The 17,812-nt window shown below is 44.6% G+C and overlaps 1 protein-coding gene across 4 annotated transcripts in view; it reads right to left on the bottom strand.

The window, feature by feature from the left end:
* The window catches only part of spdl1 (spindle apparatus coiled-coil protein 1), a 192,484-nt gene that overhangs the window by 24,722 nt on the left and 149,950 nt on the right, over nt 1–17,812 (bottom strand). For 3 of the 4 annotated variants that reach the window (XM_088390585.1, XM_088390601.1, XM_088390568.1), the window contains 3 exons: nt 10,147–10,213; nt 9,906–10,067; nt 9,749–9,824 (listed from right to left, as the gene is read on the bottom strand). In XM_088390585.1, the coding sequence (XP_088246711.1) occupies nt 9,749–9,824; nt 9,906–10,067; nt 10,147–10,213 (305 nt within the window). Of the gene's footprint in view, nt 1–9,005; nt 9,552–9,748; nt 9,825–9,905; nt 10,068–10,146; nt 10,214–17,812 lie in introns of those variants that run through there. The other variant, XM_088390594.1, reaches the window with a different exon arrangement.

The following is a 17,812-nucleotide window of genomic DNA, read 5'->3' on the forward strand; positions in this document are numbered from 1 at the left end:
TACAAAAACAAATATGCTCAAACCTCATTGAATAAAGCACATAAGCAGACAAGTATGTTCAGATTTTAAATCAATAAAGAAGACATATCTAGACATTTTTATATATGGTCATGACAAAGGTTTTTATAACTTCAGGATCTGATATGTATTTCTGTGCACTTTGAAAAAAAATATTTTCACTATATTGCCTGAATAGCATAATGACCCTTAAGGAACTATTCCATGCATGCCTGATGTTATTCTAAATCACGGACACTGCCCAAGGTGTCTAAGAATGTTCAGTATTTGATTATATCTTGTTTTCATTAATGCTTGATGTGACATCGTATTTTGCCTAATGCTAGACGCCAGCCTTGTAGTACTACTGAATGTTCTGGACAGAAGGAAATTTTTTTTGCCTAACAATGAAAAGATATGATTGGAAGCATGGTTAAACTAAGAATGTGACGAAGTAGGCAGGTACATGGAGTGTCAAAAGAACAAACAAACAAATCCATGGTAAGTGGTGAGTAAGAACTTTGCATAGTCAGAGAACATTAACAAATTGATGATGTCACACCCCAAACTTCACATAATACTGAACAAAATGACAAAATTGGAAAGATGATGAATGGACGATGTGTGACAGTGGGTGAATGTGCAAGAATGGAGCAAAATGTTTACAGGAAGGTCACCTGGAGATAAACCAGGAGAAGTTCTAGTGGGAGAACGCCAGGAGGAAAACACACGCACGCACGCACGCACGCACGCACGCACGCACGCACGCACGCACGCACGCACGCACGCACGCACGCACGCACGCACGCACGCACGCACGCACGCACGCACACACACACACACACACACACGCACGCACGCACGCACGCACGCACGCACACACACACACACACACAATCGCCCATAATCAGCAGCCACGGAAACAGCTCTCACCGAACCTGCACCCACTCCAATGAAATCAAACGCTCCTGCAAACTTGCCCCACCCCCATGGACTCATTACCCATCAAACTCGGCCCACACTGGCATGTGCAACTGAATACAAGCTGACCAAAGAACCTTGAACATTGCCTGTTCTGAATGGAGACTTTCTGCTCTTGAGCATGGTCGCAGAAAAGGCCCAGCGTTATATTATATTTTTCCTGAAAACAGAGCTTTCTTAAGAATTATGATTGAACTCAACCAACCTGTGTAAGTCTAAATTTTGTTTCGGTGTCTTAGACTTTTCCTAAAACTGAAGAAATAAAATGAGCACGTAGTGAGTGAATTGTATAACAGGTGATTGGCTACGGCTTTTGCCGTGAGGCGCCGATAGTGCGCTTCCCAAATTGTGGATGAAATTCAACAGGTGTAATGTCGACATCAAACGAAAATATCAACAAGCAAAATGCCAATATTGCATGGAGAACTCGCCAACTGAAAAAGCATGAAAAATTACAAAGCACTTGGACGACAAATTACAAAATCTGCAAAAGATGAATAGATCATCCCCAGAAAACACTAAACTAGTGCTGATCAGAGCGATGGATGACCTGGAGAGTTAAGCAAATTGAGACAAATGTGGATACCACTTGGAAGATCAATTCAACAACTTTATAAATATGGCCAACTTTAAAAAATCTTTAGACATTAGACACACTTTTCAATGTCACTGCAATATCAAAAATGTAGATCAAACGTGGATAAAAGAAAATAGAGAGTCAACGGGTTTCTACCTAAATGGATATAAATACGTGCACAGACGCAGAAGCAACAAAATTAGTGGTAGAGTCAAAATATATATCGAGTCCGGAGAGATGATGGCAACGCTCTGTCTTGAGATGTCTGAACTCAATAAGAAAATGGTCAAGCTACAGGAGTCCAGCATGGGAGATAATTAGCTGTGATTAGTCGCTGCAGGTGCCTGGTGCCCGGGGTGTCTGTGAGATTGTGACTCCAACTTTCTCAAAATTGATTAAATTGTTATTGTTGTATTCAAATCAAACTGTCAAAATATGTTATAACTCAATCAACTTGTCATTGCTGTATCCAAATCAAACTATCAATTCTTATCAAACTCCCATTTAACTAGTTGTTGCTGTATTCAAATGATGTTATCATATGTCAAATATTTCTTTTGTTTCTTTCTTTTTTTTCTTGGTTATGGTGGTATAATAGGTAGTACTGTAGATATGTAGATTGTGTGTCTGCCAATGAAACTTGGTTAAAATCAGGACGGGACAAGATAAGCAGAATTGCTTCAACCCGCTTCCCTTTTTAACAAGTCATGTAAAACAAAATGTGAAATGAAGTTGTAATAAGTGTGTTGACCATGTACTTGCCAAAATAAACAAATCAAATAAAAAAGAGAAGAAAAATAAATATCATTACAATTATTTTGATGACCCAAATGGCTTGGCGGCACCCTTCTGTTAAAGACAGAAGAATAGACAGGTTCTGCTTGAGAGCAGAGGCTGGCATTTCGGTTTGGTGAATAAAAAGGTAGTCAAAGATAAAATTGGTCCCCCACCACCGCACAATGCCTGTGTTTGCAGCTGGACCCGTTGCTCTTTTGGGACAAGATCCGATAAGAGTCAGATTATGTAGGTTACACTGTGTCAAATCCGCGTCAAGCGACCGGGTCTCTGTTTAAAGGGTTACAACTCTTCTTCGTCCGCGCTGCTGTAACGCAGCTCTCATGGGGAGACGAGAGTAAAATAAGCCCGAGTTCGTAAGATATTCGTCTGAGTGCTAACCGTCTTTATTGAATCAATTCTGAAGGAATCAATCTAATCTTTTTAGGACGCCAATCCCTCTAAAGTCAAGTGACCCTCGTGTAGAGTAACTAGGGCCGAGACACGGCGTTAGGATGACCACGCCCTTTTTACAATGGCTATCTTCCTAAATTATCTGAGGCTCTTGTTAAATCTGGGATGAATTCAGCTGTCTTTGTTAAGACGCCGGGATTCGTTAATTTACACCTGCTCGTAGCTGAGTTTAAGATAACTACCGTATCGGCCCAAAAATAAGACGGTCTTTTTAAGCTTTGAAATAAGACTGAAAAAGTGGGGGTCGTCTTACATTCAGGGTCTAGACATTATACTCATTCACAGGTAAGTTAAAGGTTGCTAGTATCGACTGAGTATGTTGCTGTGATTGTGTGCGTCTTTGACACAAAGTGAGTAAATACATTTCATTGTTACTACTGTCTGCTGTTGTGCCGTTTGTCTGATCGCGGATTGTTTCGTGTGTGCGCCGTTTGATTGATAGCTTCGGCACGCTCCTTTAAGTTTGCCTAGGTCCGTGCGAGTAGCCGTTACGTAGCGGCACGGCGACTAATGGTCGCCAGCCAATGTATGTTGGGTTAGGGTTAGGGTTATCAATGTCTTGATGACTTATGTTTGCTGTGTTGCCGAGAGTATTTCATTTAGGGTTATTTAGTATAGCGGAACTGTTATGTGCAGTTAGTTATGTAATGTGTGCCGTCTACTTGTGTTGTGTGAAGTCAGAAGTTGAGCGTTGACTTACGTGCTGTATTTCTGTCTGTTGCAGAACACACACAAACACACACACACACACACACACACACACACACACACACACACACACACACACACACACACACACACACACACACACACACACACACACACACACACACACACACACACACCCTTCACACGCTTCATACAATAATCACACACACAAAATAACATTCACACACCCAAAGACTCACCCATGTACAGTACACACACCTGCTCTCACATCCTTACGACCAAACATGTGACTATACCCTTTTGCCAGTTTGCCTGTATGCCTCTATGAGCCACAGTGCCTGTTTCTTTTTTGCCAATAATTCAGTAAAGCAATCAAAACTGAACCACATCTTCCCTCCTGTGTTCTGACCGACACCCGGGGGCGAAAAGAGCATAACCATCCGAGCCAACCCCCTATACAGTCCTCAGGCTTCCCAACAATAGCGGTAGCAGTTTGCATTATTTTATTACAATGTTTTTCCTTATTCAGATTTGTTTCAAGACTACAGTTACAGTTAGACTTTACTTTGATGGTTAATGCAGGTATTGCAATGTTGTTGTATCACGGTAGATTGATTTATTTACATTTCAAAAACCATAAGCCATTTATTTATAAATGTGATTGCACTTTTATTTACACATTTAAATGTTCAGATATTAAGATGTGATAGACAGTTTTTTCATGATTTGAATGAGGGAAATTTTTTTTTTTCTCTCGAATATATTGTTACAATCATTTGTTTCAGATTTACTGTAATTATTTTCTGTATAAAAATTAAATTTGGTTCAGTTCCGTGAATAAATAGGAGTCGTTTTACAATCAGGGTCGTCTTATATTCGGGCCAATACGGTATTTCAAACCTGATCTGACAATTCCTGATGTTAAGGATAAAAGCTGTCTTCACTTTAAAAAGAACTGAATGGTATGATTATGATAGAGAACAAAAGATTTAGAACTCTAAAAATCTAAATAATCATTACTTGAGAACAAGAGATTTAGAACTCTAAAAATCTAAATAATCATTACTCGATGTTAAATGATTATACATTAGAAATTGAATGAAAAGTAAGAAAAAGAATTACAGTTTTCAATTTTTCGAACAAACAACAATAATTCCACTCACCAATCTCAATAAGCAAAATGATTCACTCTCAAAGTTTTCTCGATTGTAACTCCAAAAATAGCATAAAAGAAGGTAAGAGATAAAAGGTATGTAATGCTATTTGGTGGAAAAGTCAAGGGATCAATTCTCCTTGTTCCAAAAATCCAAATGTGTTTAAAAGTATAGGTCTGCCTTGATGAGAAACCCAACGAGCTAATATGGTGACTCCCTCTTGCTGCCTCAGGAGCCGAAGTCCAATTCGAAGACACTAGAAATTCATCTTAGTAGATTTTGGTCTGATCTCAAAAAGAATGAAAAATCTATCTTTGTCTGAACGACGTTCTTTGCTCCGGGCAGCAGCAGCAGGGACATCGCCCTGACGAGGGAGAGCCCCGCTCTGTGTCAGGACGGCCTTCTTACGCCAGCTTGGTCACGTACCAGTTTTTCTATTAAGTCCTATACCTGTGTTTTCCCATGACTGAATCTAAAATAGACTGCAGCTGCATCCTCAACCGGACTAGGTGACCTCCGGGTCAGGCTCATGCGTGGGATCGCAGTTTTCCAACAAACAGTATCACTATCACCCCCTGCCTCTTTGTCTTTGGTCACATTTATACGTTCACGTGTGAATGTTAAATACATGTTGGATATTGATTAAACATCGTGACAATAACAACATATTTTCACAATAGTCAATTTAACGCAATCATAACCATGATCATGGGTTCTCCTAGTTAGCAGATTAAAATACTTAAGCACTTTCAAAGTATATTATGGCAAAGCAAAATAAAATGATCCCAACTTGTGTGTTGCTATGCGTAATTCAGAACGGGTCGTGCTTCTCTAGTCACTAGCAATTTAACTTATTGATCTACTAGTTTTCCATCAGGTTACCCCTATGTCAAGTCAATCTAGCTTTGGCACGCTCATCTGGTGAAATTTGGAACTGCAATAGAGGTTAACTCATTCAACCAGTTACCCTCCCTCTACCAGTTTATCCATCCATCCATCCATCCATCCATCCATCCATCCATCCATCCATCCATCCATCCATCCATCCATCCATCCATCTTCCGCTTATCTGGGGTTGGGTCGCGGGGGCAGCAGCTTTAGGAGGGACTCCCAGACTTCCGTCTCCCCAGGCACTGCATCCAGCTCATCCCCGGGGATCCCAAGGCGTTCCTAGGCCAGCTGAGAGACATGGGCGCTCCAGTGCGTCCTGGGTCGTTCACGGGGTCTCCTACCGGTGGAACAATCCCGGAACACCTCCCCAGGGAGGCGTCCAGGAGGCTTCCTGATGAGATGCCCGAGCCACCTCATCTGGCTCCTCTGAACGTGGAGGAGCAGCGGCTCTACTCAGAGTCTCTCCAGGATGACTGAGCTTCTCACCCTATCTCTAAGGGAGAGCCCGGACACCCTGCGGAGGAAACTCATTTTGGCCGCTTGTATCCGGGATCTCGTTCTGTTGGTCACGATCCATAGCTCGTGACCATAGGTGAGGGTAAAGTGTAGATTGACCGGTAAATTGAGAGCTTTGCCTTTTGGCTCAGCTCTCTCTTCACCACGACGGGCTGGTACAGAGTCCGCATTACTGCCAACGCTGCACCGATCCGCCTGTCGATCTCGTGCTCCATCCTGCCCTCACTTGTGAACAAGACCCCAAGATCCTTAAACTCCTCCACTTGGGGCGGGATCTCATCCTCGATCCGGAGAGGGCATTCCACCCTTTTCCGACCGAGGACCATGGAATCAGATTTGAGGGACTGACCCTCATCCCGACCGCTTCACTCTCGGCTGCGAACCGCGCCAGTGAAGAAGCCACGTTATCTGCAAAAAGCAGAGACGCAATGCTGAGGTACCCAAACCAGACACCCTCAACGCCTCAGCTGCACTTAGAAATTATGTCCATAAAAGTTATGAACAGAATCAGTGACAAAGGGCAGCCTTGGCGGAGTCCAACCCTCACTGGTAATGAATCCAACTTACTGCTGGAAATGCAGACCAGACTCCGCCACCGATGATACAGGGACCGAACCGCCCTTATCAGTTGGCTCGGCACCCCGTACTCCCGAAGCACCCTCCACAGAACTTCCCAAAAGACATGGTTAGACGCCTTCTCCAAGTCCACAAAACACATGTGGACTGGTTGAGTGAACTCCCATGCCCCCTCGAGGATCCTACCGAGGGTATAGAGCTGGTCCACTGTTCCACAGCCAGGACGAAAACCACACTGCTCCTCCTGAATCCGAAGTTTGACCTGCCGATGGACCCTCCTTTCTAGCACACCTGAATAGACCTTACCAGGGAGGCTGAGGAGTGTGATTCCTCTGTAGTTGGAACACACCCTCCGGTCCCCCTTCTTAAATAGGGGAACCACCATCCCAGTCTGCCAATCCAGAGGCACCGTCCCTGATGTCCACGCAATGTTGCAGAGGCGTGTCAGCCAGGACAGCCCCACAACATCAAGAGCCTTTAAGAACTCCGGGCGGATCTCATCCACCCCTGGGGCTTTGACCCCGAGGAGTTTTTTAAACTGCCTCAGTGACTTCGACCCCAGAGATCGGAGAGTCCACCTCAGAGTCTCCAGGCCCTGCTTCCACAATGGAAGGCGTGTCGGTGGGAATTGAGGAGGTTTTCGACGTATTCTCCCCACCGACTCACGACTTTCCGAGTCGAGGTCAGCAGCACGCCATCTCCACTGTAAACAGCTTTGACGGTGCACTGCTTCCCCCTCCTGAGACGCCGGATGGTGGACCAAAATATCCACGATTTTGTCCGGAAGTCATTCTCAATGGCCTCGCCAAACTCCCCCCACGGCTGGGTTTTTGCCTCAGCAACCGCCGAAGCCGCGTTCCGCTCGGCCATCCGGTTCCTTTCGGCTGCCTCGGGAGTCCCACAGGCCAAAACGACCTGATAGGACTTCTTCCGCAGCTTGATGGCATCCCTTACCGCCGGTGTCCACCAGCGGGTTTGGGGGTTGCCACCACGACAGGCACCGACCACCTTACGGCCACAACTTTAGTCGGCTGCCTCATGAATGGAGGCAAGGAACATGGGCCTCTCGGACTATATGTCCCCCGCCTCCTCCGGGAGGTGGGAAAAGCTCTGCAGGAGGTAGGAGTTGAAGCTCTTCCTGACAGGGAATTCTGTCAGACATTCCCAGCAGACCCTCACAGTGCGTTTGGGTCTGCCAGGTCGGACCGGCATCTTCCCCCACCATCGGAGCCAACCCACCATCAGGTGGTGATCAGTTGACAGCTCCGCCCCTCTCTTCACCCGACAGCCCAAAACATGTGGCCGCAAATCCGATGACACAACTACAAAGTCAATCATCAAACTGCAGCCTAGGGTGTCCTGGTGCCAAGTGCACACATGGACAACCTTGTGTTTGAACATGGTGTTCATTAATGACAATCCGTGTCGAGCACAGAAGTCCAACAATAGAACACCGCTCGGGTTCAGATCGGGGGGGGGGGGGGGGGCGTTCCTCCCAATCACGCCCTTCCAGGTCTTATTGTCATTGCCCACTTGAGCATTGAAGTCACCCAGTAGAACGATAGAGTCCCTAGAAGGAGCACTCTCCAGCTTCTTCTAAGGACCCCAAAAAGGGTGGGTACTCTGAGCTACTGTTCGGTGCATAGGCACAAACAACAGTCAGGACCCGTCCCCCCACCCGGAGGCGGATGGAGGCTGGCCTCTCGTTCACCGGGGTGAACCCCAATGTGCAGGCGCCCAGCCAGGGGGCAATACGTATGCCCACACCTGCTCAACACCTCTCACCGTGGGCAACTGCAGAGTGGAAGAGAGTCCAGCCACTCTCGAGAGGGATTGTACCAGAGCCCAAACTTTGCGTGGAGGCAAGTCTGACTATATCTAGTCGGAACTTTTCTGGCTCACACACCATTTCGGGCTCCTTTCCAGTCAGAGAGGTGACTTCTAAGTAACCCCTTCTGGGCCCCCTTTAGGTCTCCCAGTCAAGGTTTGGCACCATCTTCTGGTGAAATTTGTAATTGCATCTGAGCCAATTCGACTGGGCCAAATCCAATACACATTCATGCACCATCTTGTACCATTCGAACCACAATGTCACTTGACGACTGTTGTGTAAGTTTTGTGTTCCGACCACTGAAATAGTGATTAGTAACGGGAGGGGAATAATATTTTTCCACAATATCTTTTTCATCATCATCATCATGTTATACCAATCAATTTAAACAGTCAAATGTATTATTTGTGGCCTCTTTAAAACAAAAGGTAAATAGGCAAATAGCAAAGGTCAGGGGTTGGTTGAATATGTAATAAATTATAGTAAGTACCGTATCGGCCCGAATAAAAGACGACCCTGATTATATGTCGACCCTCTCTTTTTCAAGACTCAAGTTTGAAAAAAGACGTTTTGAACACCAAATTTAATTTTTATACAGAAAATAATACAAATGATTAAAACAATATACTCGAGAGAAAAATTATATTATTTTGCCTCATTCAAATCATGCAAAAACTGTAAATGATTGGCTTTTGGTTTTTGAAATGTAAATAAACCAATCTTCTGTGATAAAACAACAAAATTGTAATAACTGCATTAACCATCAAAGTGAAGTCTAACTAACTGTAGTCTTGAAACAAATCTGAATAAAGAAAAACATCGCAATAAAATAATGCAAACTGGTTTAAACTTGAGAGTAGCTGAGATCTGTCATGTCAGAACATTACTCCTCACAAACATCCTTTTCCTCGCTGTGCTCAGTGTCACTGTCCTCACTCCCATCCTCTGGCTCAAGATGGCTCCTCCCATAGCACGTCATCCTCTCTGCCGTCCAGGGCATTTGATATGCAACATTTTTTAAACCTGTGGATGATGCTCTTTGGGGAAACTGCATCCCATGCGTGGAGGATCCACTCACAGAGCAAACGTACCGGAGGCTTCTGAATCTTTCCTGTCGGCATGAGTGCGTGATCACCAAACATTCGCTTTAAAGATACCTGGCGTTATCTAGCATTGTGAATGGGTATAATGTCTAGACCCCGAATGTAAGACGACCACCACTTTTTCAGTCTTATTTCAATGCAAAAAACACCGTGTTATATTCTGGCCAATGCGGTAAATACTCTTGTTCACACAACAATTGCTGACCTGGTATTGGGGGTCAAAACAGGATCATCCCCATTAATCTTGACATGGTTGGCAGATTTAAGCTGCACATCAAATCCTAAAACAAAACAAGAATATTTTATTGTATGCTGCTATAACAGCAGCAACAGCAAAGACACCTTGTCGTGGGAATGCTCACCAGTGCGACATTTGTCTGTCTCGGGGAGAAGAATCATCTTATGAGTGATAACTTTTTCCTTTGAAATCTGCTTGCTGTTACCATGTGTTGTTCCTTCGAATGATGGTACAGTATGTGTAGGTAATTTCTCTTTCTTTGTCCCTTGGGATAAATCAGTTGTCTCTACAGACCAAAATGCAAAACGATAGCATTGGAAATGTACAAAGAACACATGTAAATTTTTTTACATTCATCCAATTACCTTTGGGTTCATATTTGTGTTTTAGCTCTTCCACTTGAAGCTGTAGACTGATTTTGTCGCACTGGGCCTGTAAGCGGGAAACAAAAATATAGAATCGAGCAAAGCATTTTTCATGGCAAAGACAAAAATATGTTCTTATTTTGGACTGCCTGTGTGTGTGTCTGTGTGTGTGCATGTGGGTGTGACATATTCTATATTTTTTTTTTTTGTACACTCGCCACAATGCAACACAAATTCTGATTCCAATCAGTTTCAGTGAATCTATCTGAAATGTGATGTTTTGATTCATTCTTGACTACACCACCAACAAAACAGTTCAATGGTGGCAGGTGAAGATGATGGCTATTCAAAACTGTCCATTTACCAAACCAATGCTACAAAAAGTCTTGATTAAGATACCTGCTTACTGTCCGCACACAATGTGGAGGAGACTATATCTGAGTATGGACAAATTTTGACAGAATCAATCAAACATGTAGTCACATGGGGTGGAGCCAGATAAGCTTAGGCTTCCTTCCACTCCCTTTTAAACAAATATGATTTTACGGTAAAGGGAAAATTATAACGCAATGTCATTTTTTTCTTTTTCTTTCTTTCTTTTTTCTATTGTGCTATGGAGTTATAATTTTTTCCGTATTTTACTTTTTTCTTGTATTTCTTTAAAGTTCGGAAAAAAAGATAGGAAGTAAATATGTAAATATGTAAGTAGCACAGAATGAAGATTCAGTATTATTTTCTAATAAATGTTTTCACATTGCATCACTGTTTTTACATAAAAAATATTTTGCACTTCATCATTACATATTGAATAGCAAAATAGCGAATCAAGCCAGCTGTCAAAAATTAATATTTTGCAAACCAGTGACATTCCAAACATAACATTAGCTCTATGTTGATCTGGCTTCTATGACCCCTCACAGCCATGGCACAAAAACTCTGATGTACATTATTTTTCCCAGCATGAGACAAGTCTGACATGATCCCACAGTTTCTTCCATTGCCTAGAAAACTACACTGCTTCTCCTGAAGCCGAGATTTGAGCTTCCGACGGACTCTTCTCTCCAGCACCCCTGAATAGACCTTACGAGGGAGGCTGAGGAGTGTGATTCCTCTGGGAATACACCCTGCGGTCCCCCTTCTCAAAAAGGAAGACCACCTCCCCAGTCTGCCAAACCAGAGGCACTGTCTCCGATTTCCACGCAATGCTGTAGAGGCATGTCTGCGAGGACAGGTTCACAACATCTAGAGCCTTCAATAAATCCGATCGGAACTCATCCACCCTCGGGGCCTTGACACCAAGGAGTTTTTTTCAGTAACTTCCACCCCAGAGATTGGAGAGTCCACCTCAGAGCCTCCAGGCCCTGCTTCCACAATAGATGGCATGTCGGTGGAATTGAGGAGGTCTTCAAAGTATTCTCTCTACCAACTCACAACATCCCGAATTGTGGTCAGCAGTACCCCATCTCAACTGTACACAGTGTTCACGGTGCACTCCTGAGACGTCTGATGGTGGACCGGAATTTTCTCAAAGCCATCCAGATGTCATTCTCTATGGCCTGGTCGAATTCCTCCCACGCCCGGGTTTTTGCCTCAGCAAAGCATTACGCTTGATTGTCGACTCCGGCCCAATAGTACTCCTTTACCTTGACAGCATCTCTTCCTGCTGGTGTCACCAGCAGGTTCCGGGGTTACAGCCACGGGGTTACAGTTTACGACCACAGCTCTGGTCCGCCACATCAACAATGGAGGCATAGAAAATGGTACACTCAGACTCAATGTCCCCCACCTCCCCCAGGATGTAGGCAAAGCTCTACCGGAGGTGGGACTTGAAGCTCTTTCTGACAGGGGATTCTGCCAGACATTCCCTCACAATACATTTGTGTCTGCTAGGTCGGACTGAAATCCTCCCCCACCATCGGAGCCAGTATACCACCAGTTGGTGATCATTTGAAAGCTCTGCCCTTATCTTCCCCCTAGTGTCCAAAAAAATGCGGCTGCAAATCCAATGACATGACTACAAAGTTGATTGTCAAACTGTGGCCTAGGGTGTTCTGGTGCCAAGTGCGCACACGGACAACCTTAAGTTTGAATATGGTGTTTATTATGAACAATCCATCTTGCTTCACCCAACTTACAACCCCATGGTGACGAGGAAACACACCACTAAAATGGTGATAAGGCTGTAGTCTGAGGACTGCAGTGAAGCCCTGAGACTGGAAGGTTGTGGGTTCAAACCCCAGCTGGGTCATACCAAAGACTATAAAAATGGGAGCCAGTGCCTCCCTGCTTGGCACTCAGCATCAAGGGTTGGAATTGTGGGGTTAGTGTTAGGGTTTTCCAGGTTATCTTTATCATAGGATTATGTTGGAATGCAACAGGTAATAAATACCTTACCTTGTCCTCCTTATCACAAGGTCGTAAAACATCCCCTGACATGTTTAGACTAGAGGACAAGGGCTTTAGCCAGTTTACCCAAACCCCCACTCTGTTTCTCTTAATAAATATCCCATCGCAGGAACGAGGGTTGAGACTTCATTCTGGAGTGAGTGAACTCTCCACCTGCAGGTGTCTAAAAGAACTTGCTTGTCTCCCGTGTGGTTCTTGCAAAATATTGTTTGAGTGAGCAAATCTCTAACATTTTGGTGCCGAAACCCGGGATCTCTCATACCCATCATCTGGCTGACGGAGGACGACGCGCTGCACACCGTCGACGGGCCAGCGTCCACTAGCCGGACCTGGTAAAGAAAGACCTGGGAAGGAAATTCTTCGCTGGGCCAGCATCTTAGGTCTGCCTTCGTCTGACAGAGGTGGATTGACGGGACCCGGCAGTGCAACGAACCAGGAGACAAGTAAGTTAAAAGCCTGAAGTTGTGTTGTGTTGTTAAACGCGTAGTACGTAGAGGTGCACAAGAGATACGGCTTTGGTTTATCCGAGCTATGAGATACGGCTTTGGTTTGTCCGAGCTATGAGATACGGCTTTGGTTTATCCGAGCTATGAGATACGGCTTTGGTTTGTCCGAGCTATGAGATACGGCTTTGGTTTGTCCGAGCTATGAGATACGGCTTTGGTTTGTCCGAGCTATGAGATACGGCTTTGGTTTGTCCGAGCTATGAGGCCTAAAAAAGCGCTGGAGTTTGTGTGATTGAGTGTGTGACTGGTAGGATAAATTGACTAAATAGCAGTTCTAGCATTGATCCACGGCAATAATACAGGCTAGTAATTTGTTGAAAGGTCAATTTAAACCTGCATTGAGGATCCTCAAAGACAAAATTAAATAAATAAGTAATAAATAAATAAATAATAATAATAATAATATTTTTGAGAAAAAAGAAATTGTATAACCTAAAACTACTAGAATTAATATGGGAAATAAAAACGGTAAATCTCTACCTCTTGACGGAGATGAGAAGTACATGGCGAGTAGATTTCTTAATTGTATGCAATATATGCCAAAGTGGAAGAAAAAGTATGGAGTTGAAGGGAAGTTGAGAGTTGAAGTGTGGAAGATAGTAGTTGATGTTTTGGAAGAGAGTGTGGATAAAAAGAAAAATGGACTGAAAAAGAAAAGAAAAGAGAGAGAATTGGATTGTGCTAAAATGTGGTTAAAAGCTTCACAAGAGAGAAGAGAACAAATCCAAAAGACAAAAGATAGAAAGATGAAAGGTGATGAGGCTGAGACTATGTTTGTCAGGCCGGAAGACAATGAGGCCACAGTGCGCAGGCGCACTGCCGCGGCCACGGCTCCAGCCGAAGCTCAAGCAGAGGAGCAAGAGGGGCCTTCCGCTTGTACACAAAACTTGTATCCAAGCTTAACAAACCTGCAGCCCCCCCCATATAACAGCAAAAGAAGTCAGGGTCACATTGGTAGGAGTCCTGTACAAACAAGAAGTTTGACCACTGCTGCTAGATTTTCTCAAAATTTAGACAAGGTTGATGTATGCCCAATGATACAGGTGCCAAACCCTAATGTAGGGGAAGGCCAACTCCCACATACATATGTTCCGGGCATGGACTTTGGAAGAGGCAAGAAAAGCAGTTGAAGGGGTTACCCCTGTTGCTGAAGACCCAGATAAATGGGCAGAGGACATGGCTGGAATTATACATTCCTATAGACTGAATGGACATGAGGCAGGAGAAGCTGCAATGTCCTCCTTGGGAAAAGACTGGGCGAAGGTTAGAGGAAATTATACAGGTAGAAATAATCAAGGGCCTTTTCCCTATCCCATTGAGGAAAATCAATTGGGAGGGGAGTATGCAGCACAATGGAATGATCTTGTGCAAAGTGTGCAAACTATATTTCAAAGACGAGCGAATTATGGTCATTTGGCAGGAATAAAACAGAAGCCTGGCGAAGATACTGATGATTTTCGTTTGAGATTTGAAAAAGAATTCAGGGTGCATAGTGGCATCCCATTCAATGATACAGCTGAGAGTGCTTATCAACAACAGCTTAAAAATGCGCTCCTCACTAATTTCCGCCCTGAAATAGGCAACTGGGTGAGGAAACATTTGGTGGAAGTGGACGTTGCAAGTGTGACAACAACTATGCAATGGGCCAGACATGCTGAAAAAGTGATCAAAAAAGGCAAAAGTTCTGATGTATTTCATCTAGATAATGATGATGATGAACTAGATGAAGATACAACAGTTTTCTTCCAAGGGTCCCAGCAAGGCAGAGGAAGAGGTAGAGGCCAACAAGGTCACAGGCCGCCATATAATTCAAAACCCCCACGAGATACTGACAACTGTTGGAACTGTGGGAAACGAGGACACTTTGCAAGAGTGTGTCGTTCTGCAAAGCAATATCAATCAAAGGGTGCAGGAAGGGGCAGAGGAAAGGCCAAATTCTCAGCATGACTAGACCCCCCCCCCCTTTGACCTCTGGTGCTCCTATAGAGGAAGAAATAGTAGATGTCCATACAGCATGGGACATTCTGAGTGCATTAAAAGAAAAAACATATGTTACTCTAAACATTGGAGGCAGTGATGTCGAGTTTTTGTGTGATACCGGGGCTTGTAAAACCGTGATAAAAACTAAAGTCCCAAATCTAAAGGCCTCCCAAAATACTATTTGGGTGAAATCTGCTGATGGGCAGGTACACAAGGAGAGTATCTCTAATCCAGTTGAAGTGAGAGATAAGGAAACTGGAAGCATGGTTTCAGTTTCGATTGTCCTATCTCCAAAATGTCCCATAAACCTGCTGGGACGAGATCTGATGACTCGGTTGGGAATTGCAATAATTCCAGTAAAGGATGGCATGCGAGCATGTAGAGTGAGAGATGTGGACTCATATGCTGCACAAGCAGGTGAACAGATTTGCTGCTCCTATGCCATCCCTCCTGAACGAAATCCTAAACTCCCAAGCAGAGTGCCTCGACTTAGTGAAGCTCTATATGAGAATTACTCCCACTTCAGAAGGACACCTTTTGAAATCATACATGGGAGACCATATAGACTACCAGTGTTCCCTGCAGATTTGCAAAAAGCAGATGAAGAACAGACCTTGGCAGATTATCTAATCAGGACGCTCAAACTGAAAGATGTGTCAAATGCAAATTTACTGCCGCCTGATCTCTCTCCCTCACAGGTGGACAAGCCCATCAATCCAGGAGACTGGGTCTACATCAAGGTCATCAAAAGAAAGAATTGGGCCAGCCCACGGTGGGAGGGACCGTTTCAAGTTTTGCTTGCTACTCCCACGGCGATTAAAATTTCTCAACGGCCCAGTTGGATTCACCTCAGCCACTGCAAGTTGCAGAGAGTGCTGGACCCCTAATTCGGAGTGGTGGGGAAGGCTAACTACAAAGGGGCTTCATCGTTTAGGGTGAGGCGTCTCAATGTTGGTGAAGAATCCATCGATCCCCACTCCGCTAGGCGAGGGGATGTCCCAGTGTCTCTGCCATCCTAGTAGCAACGGGGCTCCATATGCCAGATGGATCCTCTGCTGCGTTGTGGTTGGAGCGTGCTATGGTCTATTGACTCATCTGAACAGACCAAATGACAATGTTGCCCGTGGTAAACGATGGTCACATGATGAGAACTTTGAGGACTGGTCATGGGACCCCAGAAACCCATACGAAACCAACACTTGGTACCGGTATGTCAGGTTCACTGTGAGAGCTCACACACAGGAGGGATGCTATGTGTGTTCGAAACTCCCCCCTTCCTCCACGCAAGTTCGCTTGGAGGCCACAGCAATGAATGTCACTGAAGCAAAATGTATGGCATCCATGGGAGGAGTTGGATATCAGCACCGACCCTTACCGCCCTGGGCTTGCTGACGGTGCCTGTGATCAGCTTTTCTGGACAAATCTCAATGTGACTGTTAAAGGACGAACAATACCACAAGTGGCCTACACAGAGAGACCAGCTGGAGTGAATTACACATGTTACATCCAAGGTAACAAGACCCACGTCTGCATTAACGACGACTGCTCTCCAGGAGGAAACTGGATGGGAGCTCTGGACATCACCGATGAGTGTCAAGATAAGAGAGCCATTTCAGGTGGTGAGGGCTCTCCAACCAACATGGCTACACCATCGAATGGAACATACTTCATACAGAATGGCTGGTGGCTTTGTGGTCACAAGGTTTATCCGATGCTGCCCGCCAACTGGACAGGAGTGTGTGCACCAGTGTGGGTGACAGACCACACCTACAGGATACGACACCATTTGTTGACAGGAGCACATAACTCTACTGGACGTCGACGCAGGGCAGTTGCAACCTTTGACCCTCATGACCCTGTCTGGGGTGCGAACGTCCCAGATGACCATAAAGTATGGTCCGTCGGAGACAAAGTTGTCCTTGCGCTCTTTCCTCAGATTGGGGTTGGGAAACTATCGCTCTTCATCGAGACACTGAACTATCGTTTTCAATCCTTTGTGAATCTCTCACTGCAAGTCAACGATGGACAAAATAGAGAGATTCAGGCTATTAGACTGATGGTCTTGCAAAACAGGATGGTTCTGGACTTGTTGACGGCAGCACAAGGTGGTGTGTGCCACATCATTGAGACTTCCTGTTGCACATACATACCAGGAGAAAATGACACCCACATAAACGACGCCATGAATTCGCTGAAGAACTTACAGCAGGCCATGTCTAAAGACAAGGTCCCACATCAGTTTGATTTCTTTTCATGGCTATTCTCTGGCAACTGGTGGCAACTGCTGTTGAAATTGCTGTCTCCTGTGCTTGTTGTGCTGGTGGTGTTGTGCTTGTTTACGACCTGCGTTATCCCATGTTTGAAGTCTGCTGTGTCGAAGTTTGTGTCCTCTACTGTAGCCCAGGTTCATATACAACTTCTTAGAGATGACGGATGTGATGACGATAATGAAACGTGGATTGCGTAGATGCTGTTCTGTTGAGCATGTTTTACAGAAACTTGATGATTTGACCATCGAAAATGCTTCGCAAGTGATGGATACAATGATGTACTGTTTCTGTGTTTTTCTTTTTATTTTTTTTTATTATTGATAGCATTCTGGTCGCCTGTGGCAACGGGGCCGTGTAAGAATTTTCCTGCTAATAACATCTGGCCAGCAGGTTTTTCGCTTACACAATAAGTTTGATTTGGGGTATTGAGGTAATGCCTCATCTTCACTAGAAAGTGTTGCTATCATTGTTTGTTGTTTTTATTTTTACCATTCTACTTTCTTC

This window comes from Syngnathus floridae, chromosome 1 (genome assembly GCF_059516105.1).
Source record: "Syngnathus floridae isolate MCC-2025c chromosome 1, RoL_Sflo_1.0, whole genome shotgun sequence".
Classification (NCBI taxonomy): domain Eukaryota; kingdom Metazoa; phylum Chordata; class Actinopteri; order Syngnathiformes; family Syngnathidae; genus Syngnathus; species Syngnathus floridae.